This window comes from Lupinus angustifolius, chromosome LG06 (genome assembly GCF_001865875.1).
Source record: "Lupinus angustifolius cultivar Tanjil chromosome LG06, LupAngTanjil_v1.0, whole genome shotgun sequence".
Classification (NCBI taxonomy): domain Eukaryota; kingdom Viridiplantae; phylum Streptophyta; class Magnoliopsida; order Fabales; family Fabaceae; genus Lupinus; species Lupinus angustifolius.
The window spans coordinates 3597392-3611594 of NC_032014.1; the positions used below are offsets into that span (position 1 = coordinate 3597392).

A 14203-nucleotide genomic window follows, 5' to 3' on the forward strand; every position below is an offset into this window, starting at 1 on the left:
TGAATCTTGTAAAATAAAATAATAGCAGTTATGATGACAATATTTTCTGCATTGCAATAAGTTGAACTTTGAAAGAACCGGATGGCTAACCATTGCAGTGTTCATCGTGCTTGTTGCATCAGACAGTGCTGTGGCACTTTATACAGGAACTGCACTAATTGGTTTGAGCTCAGGTTTCATATTTCCTGCTGCCGTGTCAGTTACATCTGAACTGTTTGGACTTTGGACCTAACAGTTTTAGTATCAATCACAAGTTCACAACATTCTCTCAACAAATATACCAATTGGGTCACTCCGCTATGGTTTTCTAGATGCAATAGCTTATGATGCCAAAAGGGTGGGTTTGACGTAACGTTAAGGTCGTTGAGGTCACGATTTCAAATTCTGAAAACAACCTCTTCGCTTGTGGTGGCAAGACTACGTATATTTACTGTCCCCAACCCCCACTAAGTTGGAGCGTCATGCACTTGACCGACCTTTTTAGTTGTTTTGATGCCAATGCTCACTCGCACCAGGAAACATGATGTCTAACACACTGGTGTGCATGGGAAGGCAGTGCTACTTGTGGACATATGTGTTGTGGGCATGCACATATGTCCTGGGACTAACTTCTAGTATGCTGTTATTCTTAAGAACCAAACATGCCTATGATCGTTTTGAGAGACACCATATTTCAACACAATGAACCCTGCCTTAACTTTTGGTACTGTAAAGATGTGAATATCAAAGGGTCGTTGATAGCAGAAGCTAGACATATCTAGGCTATGAGTTGGAGGCTTAGCTAATTGAAGCAGGGGTGAACCTCGATGAACAAATATAATGATGGAAACTTCAGATGCATTAGATTTGAGCATTTGAGGATATATGCATCAATGTAAGTTAATGATATCTGAACCTTCATGAAGTTTCACCTCCTTCTAAATAGTTTTATCACTTCTATGTTTTCCCAATAGCAGAAGCAGGACCTAAGATTTGGCCTTGCTTGAGGTATCTTGGATCCAAAGACAATTGTAAGTTACCTATTTACAAAGCCAGTGACTAAAAAGGTAATTAGTATTTGACTACTCAATTTTGTATTGTTGGACCCTCTTTCTTTGGTAAGAACACATAACAAGCTTAATCGACTCTATGACCTTGAACAAGACTTTTTGCTATCTCTCAAATCCTATTTTCAGAATTCTGATCAGCTATGCTTGAAACAAACACTGACTTTTCATGGCATCCTTAGAAGCCTGACAAAGAAGTACTTGTGGAATTTTCCTCTTACTTCATTATCTGTATTATTTATTTAATCTTTAGCATTTAAATTTCCGGTGCAACATTACAATCTTCATATCTATTGATTTTTATGTATCAGTACAATTGAAATCACATATAATGTGAAATATCAATTCTCCTTCTGATGGATGAAACTAGTGTTTGATTTAACTCTCAGTAAGTGATTTAACTCTCAGTAAGTGGAACTCCGTTTTTATTGTCTACCGTAACATCACCATACACAGAAGATGGTCTTCCAAAATGGAAGCAGTAATGTCTATAAACTAATACAAGGAATTATATTTATGATATCAATATATCATGTAAGATTATAAGAAAATCATGTCATACTGAACAAAAGAAAAAGAAAAAAAACAATGAAATAAAGGAAAAAGAATAGTATCCACTAGCCTAAGCCTCAAGGATAGTTACAAAATGTATCCTTTTTTATGCATAGAAATAACCTCTCATATGCTAATGCCATCTTTCTTGCTGTAAACATGGAATTTGCATATTCGCGACATGCTTGTCCCCGACTTGCTAGCCTCTCTTGCCCTTCATTTACCACTACTTCGAGTGCCTCCAACAAGGACTGAACATTGGGAGAGAACATAAAGCCAAATTCATCATTAACCACAATAGAACCTTTGATGCTTGGGAACCTTGATGCCAAAAGAGGCTTCCCACTCATCATTGCCTCCATTAGAGTAAGATCAAGCCCTTGTGGTCTGAGAGTTGGATTGACAAATATGTCAATGGCATTATAAAATGCTCTTAACATGGAAGGATTCATAGAACCAAGAACAAGAACTTGGCTCCCTAAATCCTTGTACCGATTCTCCCATGGTCCGGAGCCAGCTACAATCAAGTACACATTCGGGTGTTTGGTTATAAGCCTAGAGAATGCTTCATGAAGCAAAGGATGGCCTTTATCCTTCACCAATCTTCCAGCTACACCAAGCACTAAACTTGCATTGCTTGGAATGCCAATTTTGGTTCTAAATTCTTTTCCCAATTTTACATCTTCTCTGAAGTCATCTTCATCTACACCATTGATAATAACATGGACTCTTTTACTTGGAATTTGGTACACATCCCTTAGCATCTCACCACAACTATCACTTATAGCAACATGGTGTTTATAGTTCCTGAAGAACCTTATCTCATTCAACACCTTAGGAATAACCCCATGTAAGCTTTTGTTGAAATCGGGTGACAGAGGCTCATCAGGCCCGCGAGCCAAGTCCTGGAAAATACTTGATTGCAAGCTCTCAAGGGCTATGCCATGCCAAGACACTGCAAGGTTTGGAAGTTTGCGAGCGAGCCCGTGTGGAAGTGCTACACTTTCTGAGTGAACAACATCAAAGCGTTCTCTTTGGTTTTCTTCTTGAAATTGTTCCCAAGCCTTGTTGTAGCGCCACTTTCCGGCCTCTCCTTCATGCCAATGGATGTAAGGTGAAGAGGGTGCACCTGCTTGATGATTACTTGTCTCTGAAGCTAAGGCTGAACTGCTTTCATCCTGTGGTGGAGAGGTGAAAACATGAACTTGGTGGCCACGCCGTGCTAAAGCAGTGTGAAGGGTATGAGCATGGCGCTCCATGCCGCCAGGGGTGGTGCCAATAGGCCATTTTCTAGAGAAGACAGCAATTTTGAGAGATATGGGTGAAGGTCTGTCTTCGAAAAACGAAAGGCGGTTCCATGCAAACTCGGCTAATCTAAGATCACCAGACCATGGTTTGTTGGAAAGGTTGGTGCATATGGAATTGGTGGTGGGGGTGTGGAGAAGGAAAAGAGCTGGTAGGGTGAACAGGACTATGAAAAAGAGGGTGATATAGAGTTTAATATGAGAAGGTGAACTATATTTCTTGGATTTGTTATTGAAGGCCATTTCTTCAGGGGATTCTGAATTTTTTGGCATACAAGTTTGATGTTGTGTTTTCAATTCTGTGATCTTAGAACTGAAAAAGTTGTTGGTATTTGGAGAAAAATCTATGGGGAACACTAAGGCATGTGTGTTTGGTTGGGTTTTTTCTTAGTGCTTTTTTCACGCCCCTTTGAGGGGGGAAAAGTGGACTTATGTGACAAAGGTTTCTAAGTTTCTGAGTCAGAGAGAAATTATAGAACATACATACATAGAATTCACGAGGATCATTATTTGTAATATCCTGAATTCCTGGTTAAGTTGTCTTGAGTTATTGTTTTAGAAACAGAAAATACAAGTGTGGTTATTTAAAATTTTAATACTTGATATTCTTCCAATTTAAAAGTTTTGTTCTGTTTTGAAGGGTTTGCAATTTAGAAGTTGGAACCACGCAAACTAAACACTGTTGGTTAAAAAGTAAGGTGGACTTGTATTATGAATTGCACTATACATAGAAACCAGTCTTATACAATATAAAATAAAAAAGTGTACAAATTTATGGCACAACAAATAATATGCAGATCCAACTTGATGTAGAGTTGTGATTTTTTTTTTGTTTGCTATGCAAGCATATTGAGTATTAGGGGTTTATCAATTAACATTATTTACAACTTTAAAAATATTATATTAAGAAATTATAAACCGAAACCAACTCTGCAACTCAGCTAAAAAACCTGTTTTTTATTATTACTATTATAGAAGTCAACCAGAATGGTTTATTTGACCCAGACGCATGAACATTTTGACTTGGAGGATGATGATAACCACTCAGCACGTTTTGGGTGATTACAATTTGCGTAGATTATTTGAAAGCTATACAATTTGCGTAGATTATTTGAAAGTTATACAATTTGGTATCTGACCAATTTTGGAATAAATTCATTGAACTCAAAATATGCGACGTAGTTGGAAGTTTTTTTGGTAAGCAATCATGTCCGAGCTGAGAACATTAAGTATGTGGGGCTAACTCTTCCAACGTGTATTTTTTTAATCCACAAGACTCGAACCAAGATATTGGTTAAAGGGAATCAAGTATATACCACTTGAACCAGCACTAATTGGTGAAGTAGTTGGAAGTTTACTCCAGCATTGCATATAACTTTGAGTACATAGCGTTTACAAGTTAGATACAGCAGCCCATTATTCGAAAATCACATGGAAAAGCTTTAACTTTAAGAAATGAGCACGTTCCCACTCTTAGTCAACTCTATAATTAGTAATGGTAATCTTTTCATTTTTCTCTATACATGTGTTACTGATAATAAGGTTTAAGGATGAATGAAGCACAAGATATACCAGACAAATTACAACTCTGATTTGTTGGAAATTAAGTCTAAAGTGTTGAAGTCCTACATTGATACAAGATATACCAGACAAATTACAACCAAGTTAATACTTGAACATTTTGATGTAGATTTAATTAGTAAGAACAACTCTTTAATAAACATAACATTAAATTGAAATAACAACATAAGATAGCATTACAAATATGATGAAAAATTTATTTAGCATGGAATGTTTAAGAAACATAACAATATATTATTGAGTAACAACATTATATCATTGCTTAACATTATAGAATCATGATATTATGGTTATGAATTAACAATATAATAACATGATATTACAATCATGTTAATGCATATATATACATATATAGATTTAGGAATTGAGGGTCTGGATGTCCGCAAGTGTGGGTGTTTCATGACCCATACCAATACCCATTCAATAGCAAATTTCAAAATCTTCAGCCCTAATTACCCGTGGATCTAAAAACACGGACCCCGACTCGACCTGTTACCGGTATTATTTTTGGATATCCATGGGTCCGTGTACGCATTGACATCCACTGTTGAATGCTTTCCAGAGTTTCAACAATGGTTGGCATTGTTGGCCTGTCTTTAGGATTCAAACTTATGCATTGCAATGCCAAAAGGGCCATTTCCTTTGAACCCTTGACAGAATATTGGCCTGCAAGCCTTGGATCCATAATGTACCTCAACCTCTTACTGCTACTCAAGTATGGTTTTGACCAATCCACAAGGTTTTGATCAGTCTCTGGTCTTGTCTTTTCCATAGCTCTCCTTCCAGTTAGTAGTTCTAGAAGGACTACCCCAAAGCTATAGACATCACATTTTGTTGTCAAGTGCCCTATAAACAAACATTAACATTTTGTATCATGAGTTCAGCAATCTATGCCATTTGAAAAGTATTATGTACTTTGTTCTCCCTTATGAGGTAATGGGTATTCACTATTGACTATTGAGTATCTACTCTAGATCTAGAGATATTGATGCATATATAATGTACTTACTAATATTCCCTCTTACTAATGTAACTGTAGAATTTCTTCACCAATATCCACTTATATTTTGATCATGTGTTTCTTATTTTAATCATAGGAGAGATAAACAATAAATATTGATTTATCAAAATATCATTGAATGCTTTTGCTTAGTCATTTACCTGTTGAGATGTATTCTGGTGCTGCATATCTATCAGTGCCTATAACTCTGGTTGTAACATGTGATTTTGATCCCTCAGGGCCCATTTTTGCTAGTCCAAAATCTGACAATTTTGCTGTGAAGTCCTATTTTAAACAGAACCACATCCACATGATGCATAAAACTCACTGGACTTATTTTCTTGTTCATTATATTGCCCAATGTTATGTTACCATTATAATCAATAAAAAGAGAATAATAATTTGTAGTTAATTACTCACTGAATCAAGCAAGACATTGGAAGTCTTGAAGTCTCTGTAAATGACTGGTTTCTCAGCTCCATGCAAGAAGGAAAGGCCTTTAGCAGCATCTAGTGCAATTCTTAATCTTGTTTCCCATGGTAGTGATGTTAGCCCTGAAATCACATGCAAGGGCTAACTAAGTTAAAAGAGACATCAAATAGCTGCTAATTGAGGCTTTGGTGCAAATGTCTTATAGGTGAATATAAACAAGGATTATGATGCATACTTTTGAACAACTGATTCTCCAAACTTCCTTGTGGCATGAATTCGTAGACAAGTACCCTTTCTTCATCCTCACAACAATAACCAATCAACTTAACCAAGTTGGGGTGTCTTAGTTGCCCAAGAAATATCACTTCTGCCTGTAACACAACCCAAAAGTTCATTTGGCTTAGCAAAATAGTTGCTTCTGAATTCTGATGCTGTTCATTGTTGAAAAATAAACTAAGAACTTTTTCAGGTACATAAACAGAGCGGGTTTTCTATTCAGTTAACAAGTATCAGAATCCAATGATACAAATATCCAACAACTAAAACATTGAGCACACATATACATGATAGAATAAGATAAACATATTCTGATCTAAATTATCTAATCTAATTCATCATTGTCAACTTTCTAACTTTTTTATCCTAAACTGAGATTATTATGTATGTATAGGCTATAAGTTGAAAATTGTTGTGATAAATATGAAGAAAAAAACTCATATGTCATACTTACAAGCCATTCACGGTGTCCTTGTAATCCTTCAATATCAAGAAGCTTAACAGCAACATGTTGAGCCTTCAAACCCTGCCTCAACTTATCATCAATATAACCCTTATGCACTCTTCCAAATTCACCCCCACCAAGCAAGAAAGTGCTTGAAAAATTCTGTGTTATTGCATGCAGTTCACTAAGCTGAAAATCATACAAATCAGGATCAAAAGACTGTGCAATATCCTTGTTGATTCGTAGAGAAGACGAACCGCTAAGGTCAGAGTAGGAGAGCCTCTTAAATGATGATAAAGGGGCAATGTTCTTAGAAAAATCAGAACGTGAGGTTTTGCATCTGCTGATATTTGTAAAGATTATTTGGTCTTTACTTGAACAACAATTTGCTGTAAATGGCTTCCATTGTTTTGATTTTGATGATGATTCCTTCATTTTTTGAGGAGAATGAGTTGTGGAAATGGGAATTGGGAGTGTGGTACCAAATAGGTTCCATGATCATATAATATACTAGAAACTTTTTCTCTGTGATTGAGAGTAATGAATATGAGGGTAAAATTAAAATATTGTTTCTTCAACTGCTCTAACTACTCTAGTAAATATTGGGGGCATCATATATTATACTAAGTTATGTAGGGTATCCTTTTGTTCTTTAATTTGGCATCTTAGCAGTGTCTTCATGCAGAATTATACACCAAAATTGTCTTCATCTTAGCAGTGTTTGTACCTAAATGCCATTTCTCTGAAGAAAGTTTTTTGTTTAATGGTTTAAGTTTACATGCAGATCCTTAATATTTGGGTTAAATTCAAATAAATCTTTGAACTATAATTTTTTTTAAATGATTCATTTACTCCTAATTTGTGAATCCTTGAACTTTATGAGAAAAATTCAAATGGGTTTTGTACTTTAAATGAAAATTCAAATATTCAAAGAAGTATCTATACTTTATAAATCTTGGAACCTTAATGGAGTCTATGGAAAATGTGGAAGGGATCCAAAACAACATTCTATATGCTCAAAAACCTAATTGCAAACTTTTTTGGTTCTGCGATCTACAGATTAATTTAATTAAATTTGTGTAATTAAACAAAAAAGCTTATACACTCTGTTTATCTTAAAAAGTTGGAAATTATAAAGCATTGACTTGGATACCAATATTTATGCTATTAGCCAGCAGATAAAGTTTGATATTTTTTAAACTAGTGCATTAGAAAAAATATTGGTTATTACAAATAACTTGAATGAAAAGTTATACTAAGCATGCCCAGGTGACATAAGGATATATAATAAAACATTGTAGAGTGATGAGGGGAATGATATAATCACCACTGTCAAGTAATAAATTGTGTTAATCATAGAGGAGCAGTTAGAACTTAAAGTGTCTTCAAGTGTTGGATGACGTATGAAACAGTATAAGTCCAAAACAACATTAAAAAAGAAGAGTGAGTGCAGTTGAGTGCCTGATATATGTTGATTCTGTAGGTGTTTTCATTTTGATTTTTGAAAGACAAACTTTTATTTTCTTTTTCTTTTTCTTTTTCTACTCTGTAAATGCTAGGTATGACTCTTGTTCCATAAACCCAGATGCTCTACAATCTTTGACTATTACATCCTTCCTTTCTTGTTCAATTCTATTTCCTTTGAGGCTGAAACCAAAACTTCACTGCTCCTTGCAATGCTCTTCTTGCCTTAAAGAAAAAAACATGATCTTTTCTTGTTCAGATCAGTTAAACTAGGAAATGATAATGAAACCAAGCAATTCTTTTTTTCCTAAAGACTAAGATTGATTTCTTTTATGATTTTCATGAAAGGAAATGATAATGTTCCTGTCCTACTTACAAGAAAAAATCTACATTTACAAGATGCCAACTTTTGTACATCAATTTATTACAAGATAACCATATATTTCCATAGCCAATATAAGTAAATGCAAACTTTTTTCTTCCTATTTCCATCAAAACTTTATTTGTTGGGTTGAATATCCCATTTACATCACTATTATGAGTCTTTGGTGAAAGTCAGCATACATTTCTATTCATAGACTTCAAAAGATTTCTTTGAAACAGATAATGAAGCTGATAAACAAGCAAGTCCATCACAACTCTTGGTGGACATCATCAAATATTTTCCTGTATGTGGAAACCACCCAAAAAATGCTAAGTAGTCATCTATCAAAATTTTCAATTTGGCTATGTGGTTAATAATATTAATTGCCTACCATGTTTAATTAATTATATAAGCAACTTCATATTTTCTAAGAGATATTTATACACTTAGAATTTGTAAAATCAAGAGAACTCAGTTAACTCACCAATATTACTTAATCTGGTTATTCCTTGTTCTCATAAAAAATAATTTTGTCAATGGTAGAAGTATCAATTCTAGCTGATTCCTGCTTCACCCATTGGACAACCCTTTCTGCTTCAATGCTCGCTCTCTTTTCCTCTTCCAAAGCTTTCTTTAGCCTCTTTTCTTGTTCTTTGGCAGAAAAGGTGCTCATGTCAGAGAGTATTTCATCATTCTTTCCCCATTCAACATGGTTTTCTGCACTTAAGACTACACTGCTTTTACCATTCCTTGTGACAACACTCTTCTTGATTGAGAAGCAAAAGCAACATGCTGATCCTGCTTGATTCTCTTCCTCCATCATGCAACTTTGGTGCATAAAACAAACCCTTTTTTGGAATAGTTAAAAGATCATTTTACTTGTTTGATCTGATTTCCTCTGAGGTCTTATTGGAATAGTTAAAGGGAGTTGTTAAGATAAGATGAGGTCTTATTCGAATAATCCTAATGAGTTGGGTAGTCAACTTTGTCAGCATGAAATTAAATATTGAAAAGAGGGTGAACAATGCTTCTTTTATCATCAGCAAGATTTTAATACTTGTCTATAATATTTTTTCTCCTTTTGTCCATATTAAATACTTTGGATATTTTTAATTTTTGTCACTATGACAATCAATTAAAGATGAATATTAAATTAAGGTGATATTATAACTTCATAATATCCTTTAAATAGCACAACCAGGAGCAAAAATTGCACCCAATAACTAGAAGAAATTATATAATCTAGCGGATTATGAATTTATGATGTTGTCTTTGATTTAGTGACAGGTGGTGGGTGTGGTTTACTCTTTATATTTGGTTTATGAGTTTGATTTTGATTTGGGGAAGAGAGGAGTTTTAAAGTGATGGAGGATGAAAAATGGATTTTTGTTGACGGTACTGAAAAGTTAACGTTGCTAACGTGTCTCAACCATAATTTTCAGTTGCAGTTGGTATATGGAGTTGGTTGGTCAGTTATGTTCTTGGCTTGGTTTTGATAGATGGAAGACTAATTGGAATGTTTTGAAAGGATGGATTTGCAATTGTATAAAAAGAAGGGGAAGAATCAGCAAAAGATTTTGACATATGAATTACTTTTTCCATACATATCATAAGATTTCCAAATTACATAATGTCTCTTGACATATTTTCATTTAGAATAACAGACCACCCTGTAGAATATGGACTAAGGAAATTTGATATTTATCCACCAAGGGCCTAAGCAAATGTCATAGATTGATTTACATAATGAAACGGCTATTTCCTATTAGAATTTATGCTCAAGTATACAACATACTGCACAGATGACAGGAATCACCCTAAACATAATTGTTAAGCGTGCCATGGCTTTAAAAATGGACCAATTCCTTGGTACAAAAATATACAATTTTGGCCTCACCTAATCAAAGACCATGTTGGCATCATGTTGACATTATTCAACTATCTTGCTGGCTTGTATTAAATCCTGCCTTTGTATGTAAGCAGAGGGAAACCACCCAGCATTGCCCTTGCATTCTCCTTCAGACCATCCATTGGGATCAACCTAGAGATATAACCAAAATGAAAATATGAATATGCTTAAATCAGTGATAAGTTAATTTCATTGGCCATAAAGATTATAAAATCTTTTAATTTGATTGCTAAATCAACAGTGCTACGAGCAGGAAAATGCACACTCGCCATACATTTAGCATTAGAATATGTTCAGGATTAAAGAGGCTAATATTGTGTTATTAAGATAGAGATTAAGTGATGAATGACTCCAACATTAAAATTATCTGTTTTTAATGTTCAAGTCAGACAATGGATATAATAGGAAGTGAGGAAATGAAAACCAAATTACAAAAGCTATGTCTTGGGATAAAAATATCAACTATAATATACTTTGAATTACATTCCCCCTCAGAATCAACTGTAAAAGGAGAAAAAAAAGTGACTTTTACCACCCAACCAACAATCACACCAAATTGTCCACCTTTACTTACAAGAACAAAACTTAAGCTTGAAAAGGAGTAGACTTATGTGGAGAACAATTGATACAGCATAAATAGCTGAAAAGTCCTTAAAGAAATACCTGACAAACTACAACATAATCATCAACTGATAGATTCAACTCCCCATCAGCTTGAGCATCAAATGGATGAATGACCTACAAGACCAGTGATGGTGATCTCTAATCAGTTTAGCATATGATGGTATACATAATCTAAATGGTAGATTGCTCTGCACCGAATTCTAATAAATTTTGGGTTATTTCAAATGACACAAGACTTGAACTTTTATGGCACAGAGATTTGTCAATGTTGTGTGTTAATGCAATAAACTTATCATAACATACACTATTTTACACAATATTTTCTGCAGCCTCTTCATCCTAAAATTATATGATCATTTGATACATAAAAAAGGAAACTGGAGTGAGAGACCATATGTTTCATGTGTTAACATATTGCATAAATACAATATCTCAAATATCCAAGAATACAAATATGGTGGAAAAAAATCAAATTAACAATCAATAAGGCATATAAGACCTATTTATGATATCATTTGCAACAAACCAAATCTGAATTATCACTATAGGCTTCATCTTGAGCAACAGTAAACTGCAAGAATGTGACCTTGTTTGGCTGGTATTAAAGACTTATTTATTCATTTATTTATAAATGACTCACCTTTGCAAAAAAGGATGAGCCTGTTTGACTTGTATGTTTCTGATCAAAGCCATTTAAATTAGAATTATCATCTGCAGTTTGGTCATATCCATCTCTTGACAATGGATATGATGAAGATTCTTTTGGTTGTTTCTCCTCAGTCATCTACTCCAATAACATCCAAAAAAAGGTACGTTTACAATTTGATTGTTACCGAAAAAAAATAAAGTTCAGAACATGAAGCCAAGCTAAGGAAGAGTCTAGCTGCATGGTGGCTAACCTCAGCATATACTTTCTCTAGAATAACAAGGGCATGCCCATGATAGGCTCTCTCAGCATCCACCTACCAAGAAAGAGAATCAATGAAAAAGGATAGAAAATGCTTAGGGGAGAAAAATAGATAAAGAAATTTTATTTACTGAAGTTCTACAGCAAGGAAGAATTGACTGTGAACCGCATGTTATATGTAAAAACGCATATGAATCATCTTTTCTTTCTTTCTTTTTCAGTAATCATATAGGAACTAGGAAGCAACACAAGTTTTCGTAAAATATAACAGAATCTCTTGTATGAAAAACAAATCAGATATCTTCTAAATTTAAATAAATAAGTTAGCTGTTAGGAATATAATAATACTGTAATAATAAACTATGATACCAACAAGGTGTTGATCTAGTGGTGTAAGGTCCCACTGGATCCCCAAGGTCGAGGGTTCGATTTCTAGGAGCAATACTTGTTAGGAAGGGCAACCATGAACTCCGAAAGGGATTAGTTACTTACCCAAAAAGGTAAGGAGATACCTTTGGTAGTACAAAAATAAACTATGATGTTTCGCACCATTCAGGCACATAAAGTCAAATCAGCAATCACACAACAAGAAATTACTTCCAAAGAAAATTTAGTAAATACCATTGTACAAAGGCTCTGAAAATTTAACTGTTGCTGTTGCTCTTCAACTGACAACATAGCAGCTGTCGCTTCTCTACCAAGTGCCACTAAGGCAGATTTAAGCTCTTTTAACCTTGTTTCTGCATTCTGAAGCTTCATGGAACTCTCTGCAGAGACAGAAGAACCTCTCAACTTTGATCGACGCCTCAAAACTTCAGCAGCCTGATGACAACATGCCTAAGATAAATATCAAGGATTGCACAACACCATATGCATGCCGTTATGAAAGTAAATTGTTACCTGTGCTTCTACTTCGTGACGAAGTTTCTCATAACGCTGAGTGAGGTGGCGTGCATCCTCCAAGGGAGCTCCTGTTATTTGTGCTCGTAGTGGCTCAGAGATCTATACACAGAAAACCTGGAGCAGAATTAGGAGCATAAAAAAACAATTTGTACATACTAATATATCATAAGTTCTATTGTAAATCTATATTTTGCAAGATGAAATCTTGAAGACTATAATTGAGTGTAAGATAGAACTTTCCCGAAAGACTACCTGTTGACCCAAGATCCCAAGCAATGTCTCCCTCTCATTTTCCAATATCTCGTACGAGTTACCCAATTGATCCGAAGCCCTTGCGAGGGGGAAACCACTACCTTGATTCTCAATCCCATAATTGCAGCAGTCTTTCGCCAACTTCCTTACTAAAAAATGTGATAAACTATCAATAATCATCATCGAGGCCGAAACAAAATTAACGGAGAAGCAAAAGCTAAGTCACCTATTTCCATCTGCTTGGAGCTAACAGAGATGAAACCTTGGATACCACGAACAATATGCCGCTGAAAATGCTGTAAGCATCACTTGGATTAAAAAACTGATCAAATAGATGAATCCTGAACTTACTAAATCTGGACATATAAATACACCTTAGCTGCCTTTGTAGAAGTGTACAAATTTTCAAGTTTGTGCTGACATTGAAGTTCAGATTCATGAGTCATAAGCGGTTCATTGCTAATTTGGCCTAACTGTCTAAGTAAAGCCTGGAAAACACAAAACATAAAAAATGAAGGGAAAATGATATGATTATCTATGAATAGTAAAAGTAGCAGTGAAATGGTAATAATGGATAGTAGAGAAAAGAGAAAGAAAATAGAGGAATAAGGAATGATGACCTGTTGTTGCTTGGCAACTTGGTCCCTTAATTTGCTAGCTTGCTTCCGTATACTATCCATTCTTTAAGTTCCCCAATTCTATAAATTATCAAAAACTCTAACTTCTCTGTTTTGGATTTTCAATTGGTTCAAGTAGTAAACAAAGACATGGATGGATGAAAAGGGGTTTGGAAATTAGAATTGGAAGAACAGAGAAAGGTTATTATTATGGAATTATTATTATTATGGAATAAGAGTGAAAGTGAAAAGTGGAGAGAGAGTATTGGAGTTAGAGGGGAAAAGGTGTCCTTTTCAGACTTCCACCAGACACGCGCCTGTAACGGATATTATCAACTCTCTAAACTGTTTATTTAGAGGATAAAATATTTTTTCTTGTTATACCAATTAGATAATGATATTATGACTATTTTTTATCTATTTTTAAAATAAATAAAAAACAAAAGTAAAATAACATAACTGTATATTAATGAATGGATACAAGGAGATAACTTCTCTTCACATACTATGGGACATATTTTACTCCC

The 14203-nt window shown here is 34.6% G+C and overlaps 3 protein-coding genes across 4 annotated transcripts; all 3 read right to left on the reverse strand.

The window, feature by feature from the left end:
- On the reverse strand, window positions 1524-3429 carry LOC109349028. Its single transcript, XM_019589658.1, has one exon. The coding sequence runs from the start codon at window positions 3173-3175 to the stop codon at window positions 1676-1678; it is 1500 nt and encodes a 499-aa protein (XP_019445203.1). The 5' UTR covers window positions 3176-3429; the 3' UTR covers window positions 1524-1675.
- On the reverse strand, window positions 4932-7232 carry LOC109349029 (probable serine/threonine-protein kinase PBL8). The gene is made up of 5 exons (XM_019589659.1): window positions 6646-7232; window positions 6151-6286; window positions 5904-6037; window positions 5645-5768; window positions 4932-5329 (listed from the first exon to the last, which is right to left on the reverse strand). Exons 1-5 carry the CDS (start codon window positions 7069-7071, stop codon window positions 4932-4934), a joined length of 1218 nt encoding a protein of 405 aa, XP_019445204.1. The 5' UTR covers window positions 7072-7232.
- Window positions 10047-13797, reverse strand: LOC109349030 (SH3 domain-containing protein 2-like). Of its 2 annotated transcripts, XM_019589662.1 has the most exons (11): window positions 13680-13797; window positions 13434-13547; window positions 13286-13355; window positions 13060-13208; window positions 12805-12906; window positions 12526-12726; window positions 11897-11959; window positions 11638-11781; window positions 11037-11111; window positions 10362-10505; window positions 10047-10281 (listed from the first exon to the last, which is right to left on the reverse strand). In XM_019589662.1, the coding sequence occupies exons 1-10, from the start codon at window positions 13737-13739 to the stop codon at window positions 10395-10397; spliced, it is 1089 nt and encodes a 362-aa protein (XP_019445207.1). In that variant the 5' UTR covers window positions 13740-13797; the 3' UTR covers window positions 10047-10281; window positions 10362-10394. The 2 variants fall into 2 exon arrangements, with proteins under 2 accessions (XP_019445207.1, XP_019445205.1); XM_019589660.1 differs by having other exon boundaries at window positions 10047-10505.

Coding starts and splice junctions, on each gene's coding strand:
- LOC109349028 (XM_019589658.1), bottom strand. CDS start 3,175: ATGCCAAAAAATTCAGAATCCCCTGAAGAAATGGCCTTCAATAACAAA.
- LOC109349029 (XM_019589659.1), bottom strand. CDS start 7,071: ATGAAGGAATCATCATCAAAATCAAAACAATGGAAGCCATTTACAGCA. Junction 6,038..6,150: donor GGAGAATCAGTTGTTCAAAA/GTATGCATCATA, acceptor ATGTGATTTCAG/GGCTAACATCACTACCATGG. Junction 5,330..5,644: donor ACCAGAATACATCTCAACAG/GTAAATGACTAA, acceptor GTTTGTTTATAG/GGCACTTGACAACAAAATGT.
- LOC109349030 (XM_019589662.1), bottom strand. CDS start 13,739: ATGGATAGTATACGGAAGCAAGCTAGCAAATTAAGGGACCAAGTTGCC. Junction 13,356..13,433: donor CTTCTACAAAGGCAGCTAAG/GTGTATTTATAT, acceptor TGATGCTTACAG/CATTTTCAGCGGCATATTGT. Junction 11,960..12,525: donor TTCAGAGCCTTTGTACAATG/GTATTTACTAAA, acceptor CTTTCTTGGTAG/GTGGATGCTGAGAGAGCCTA.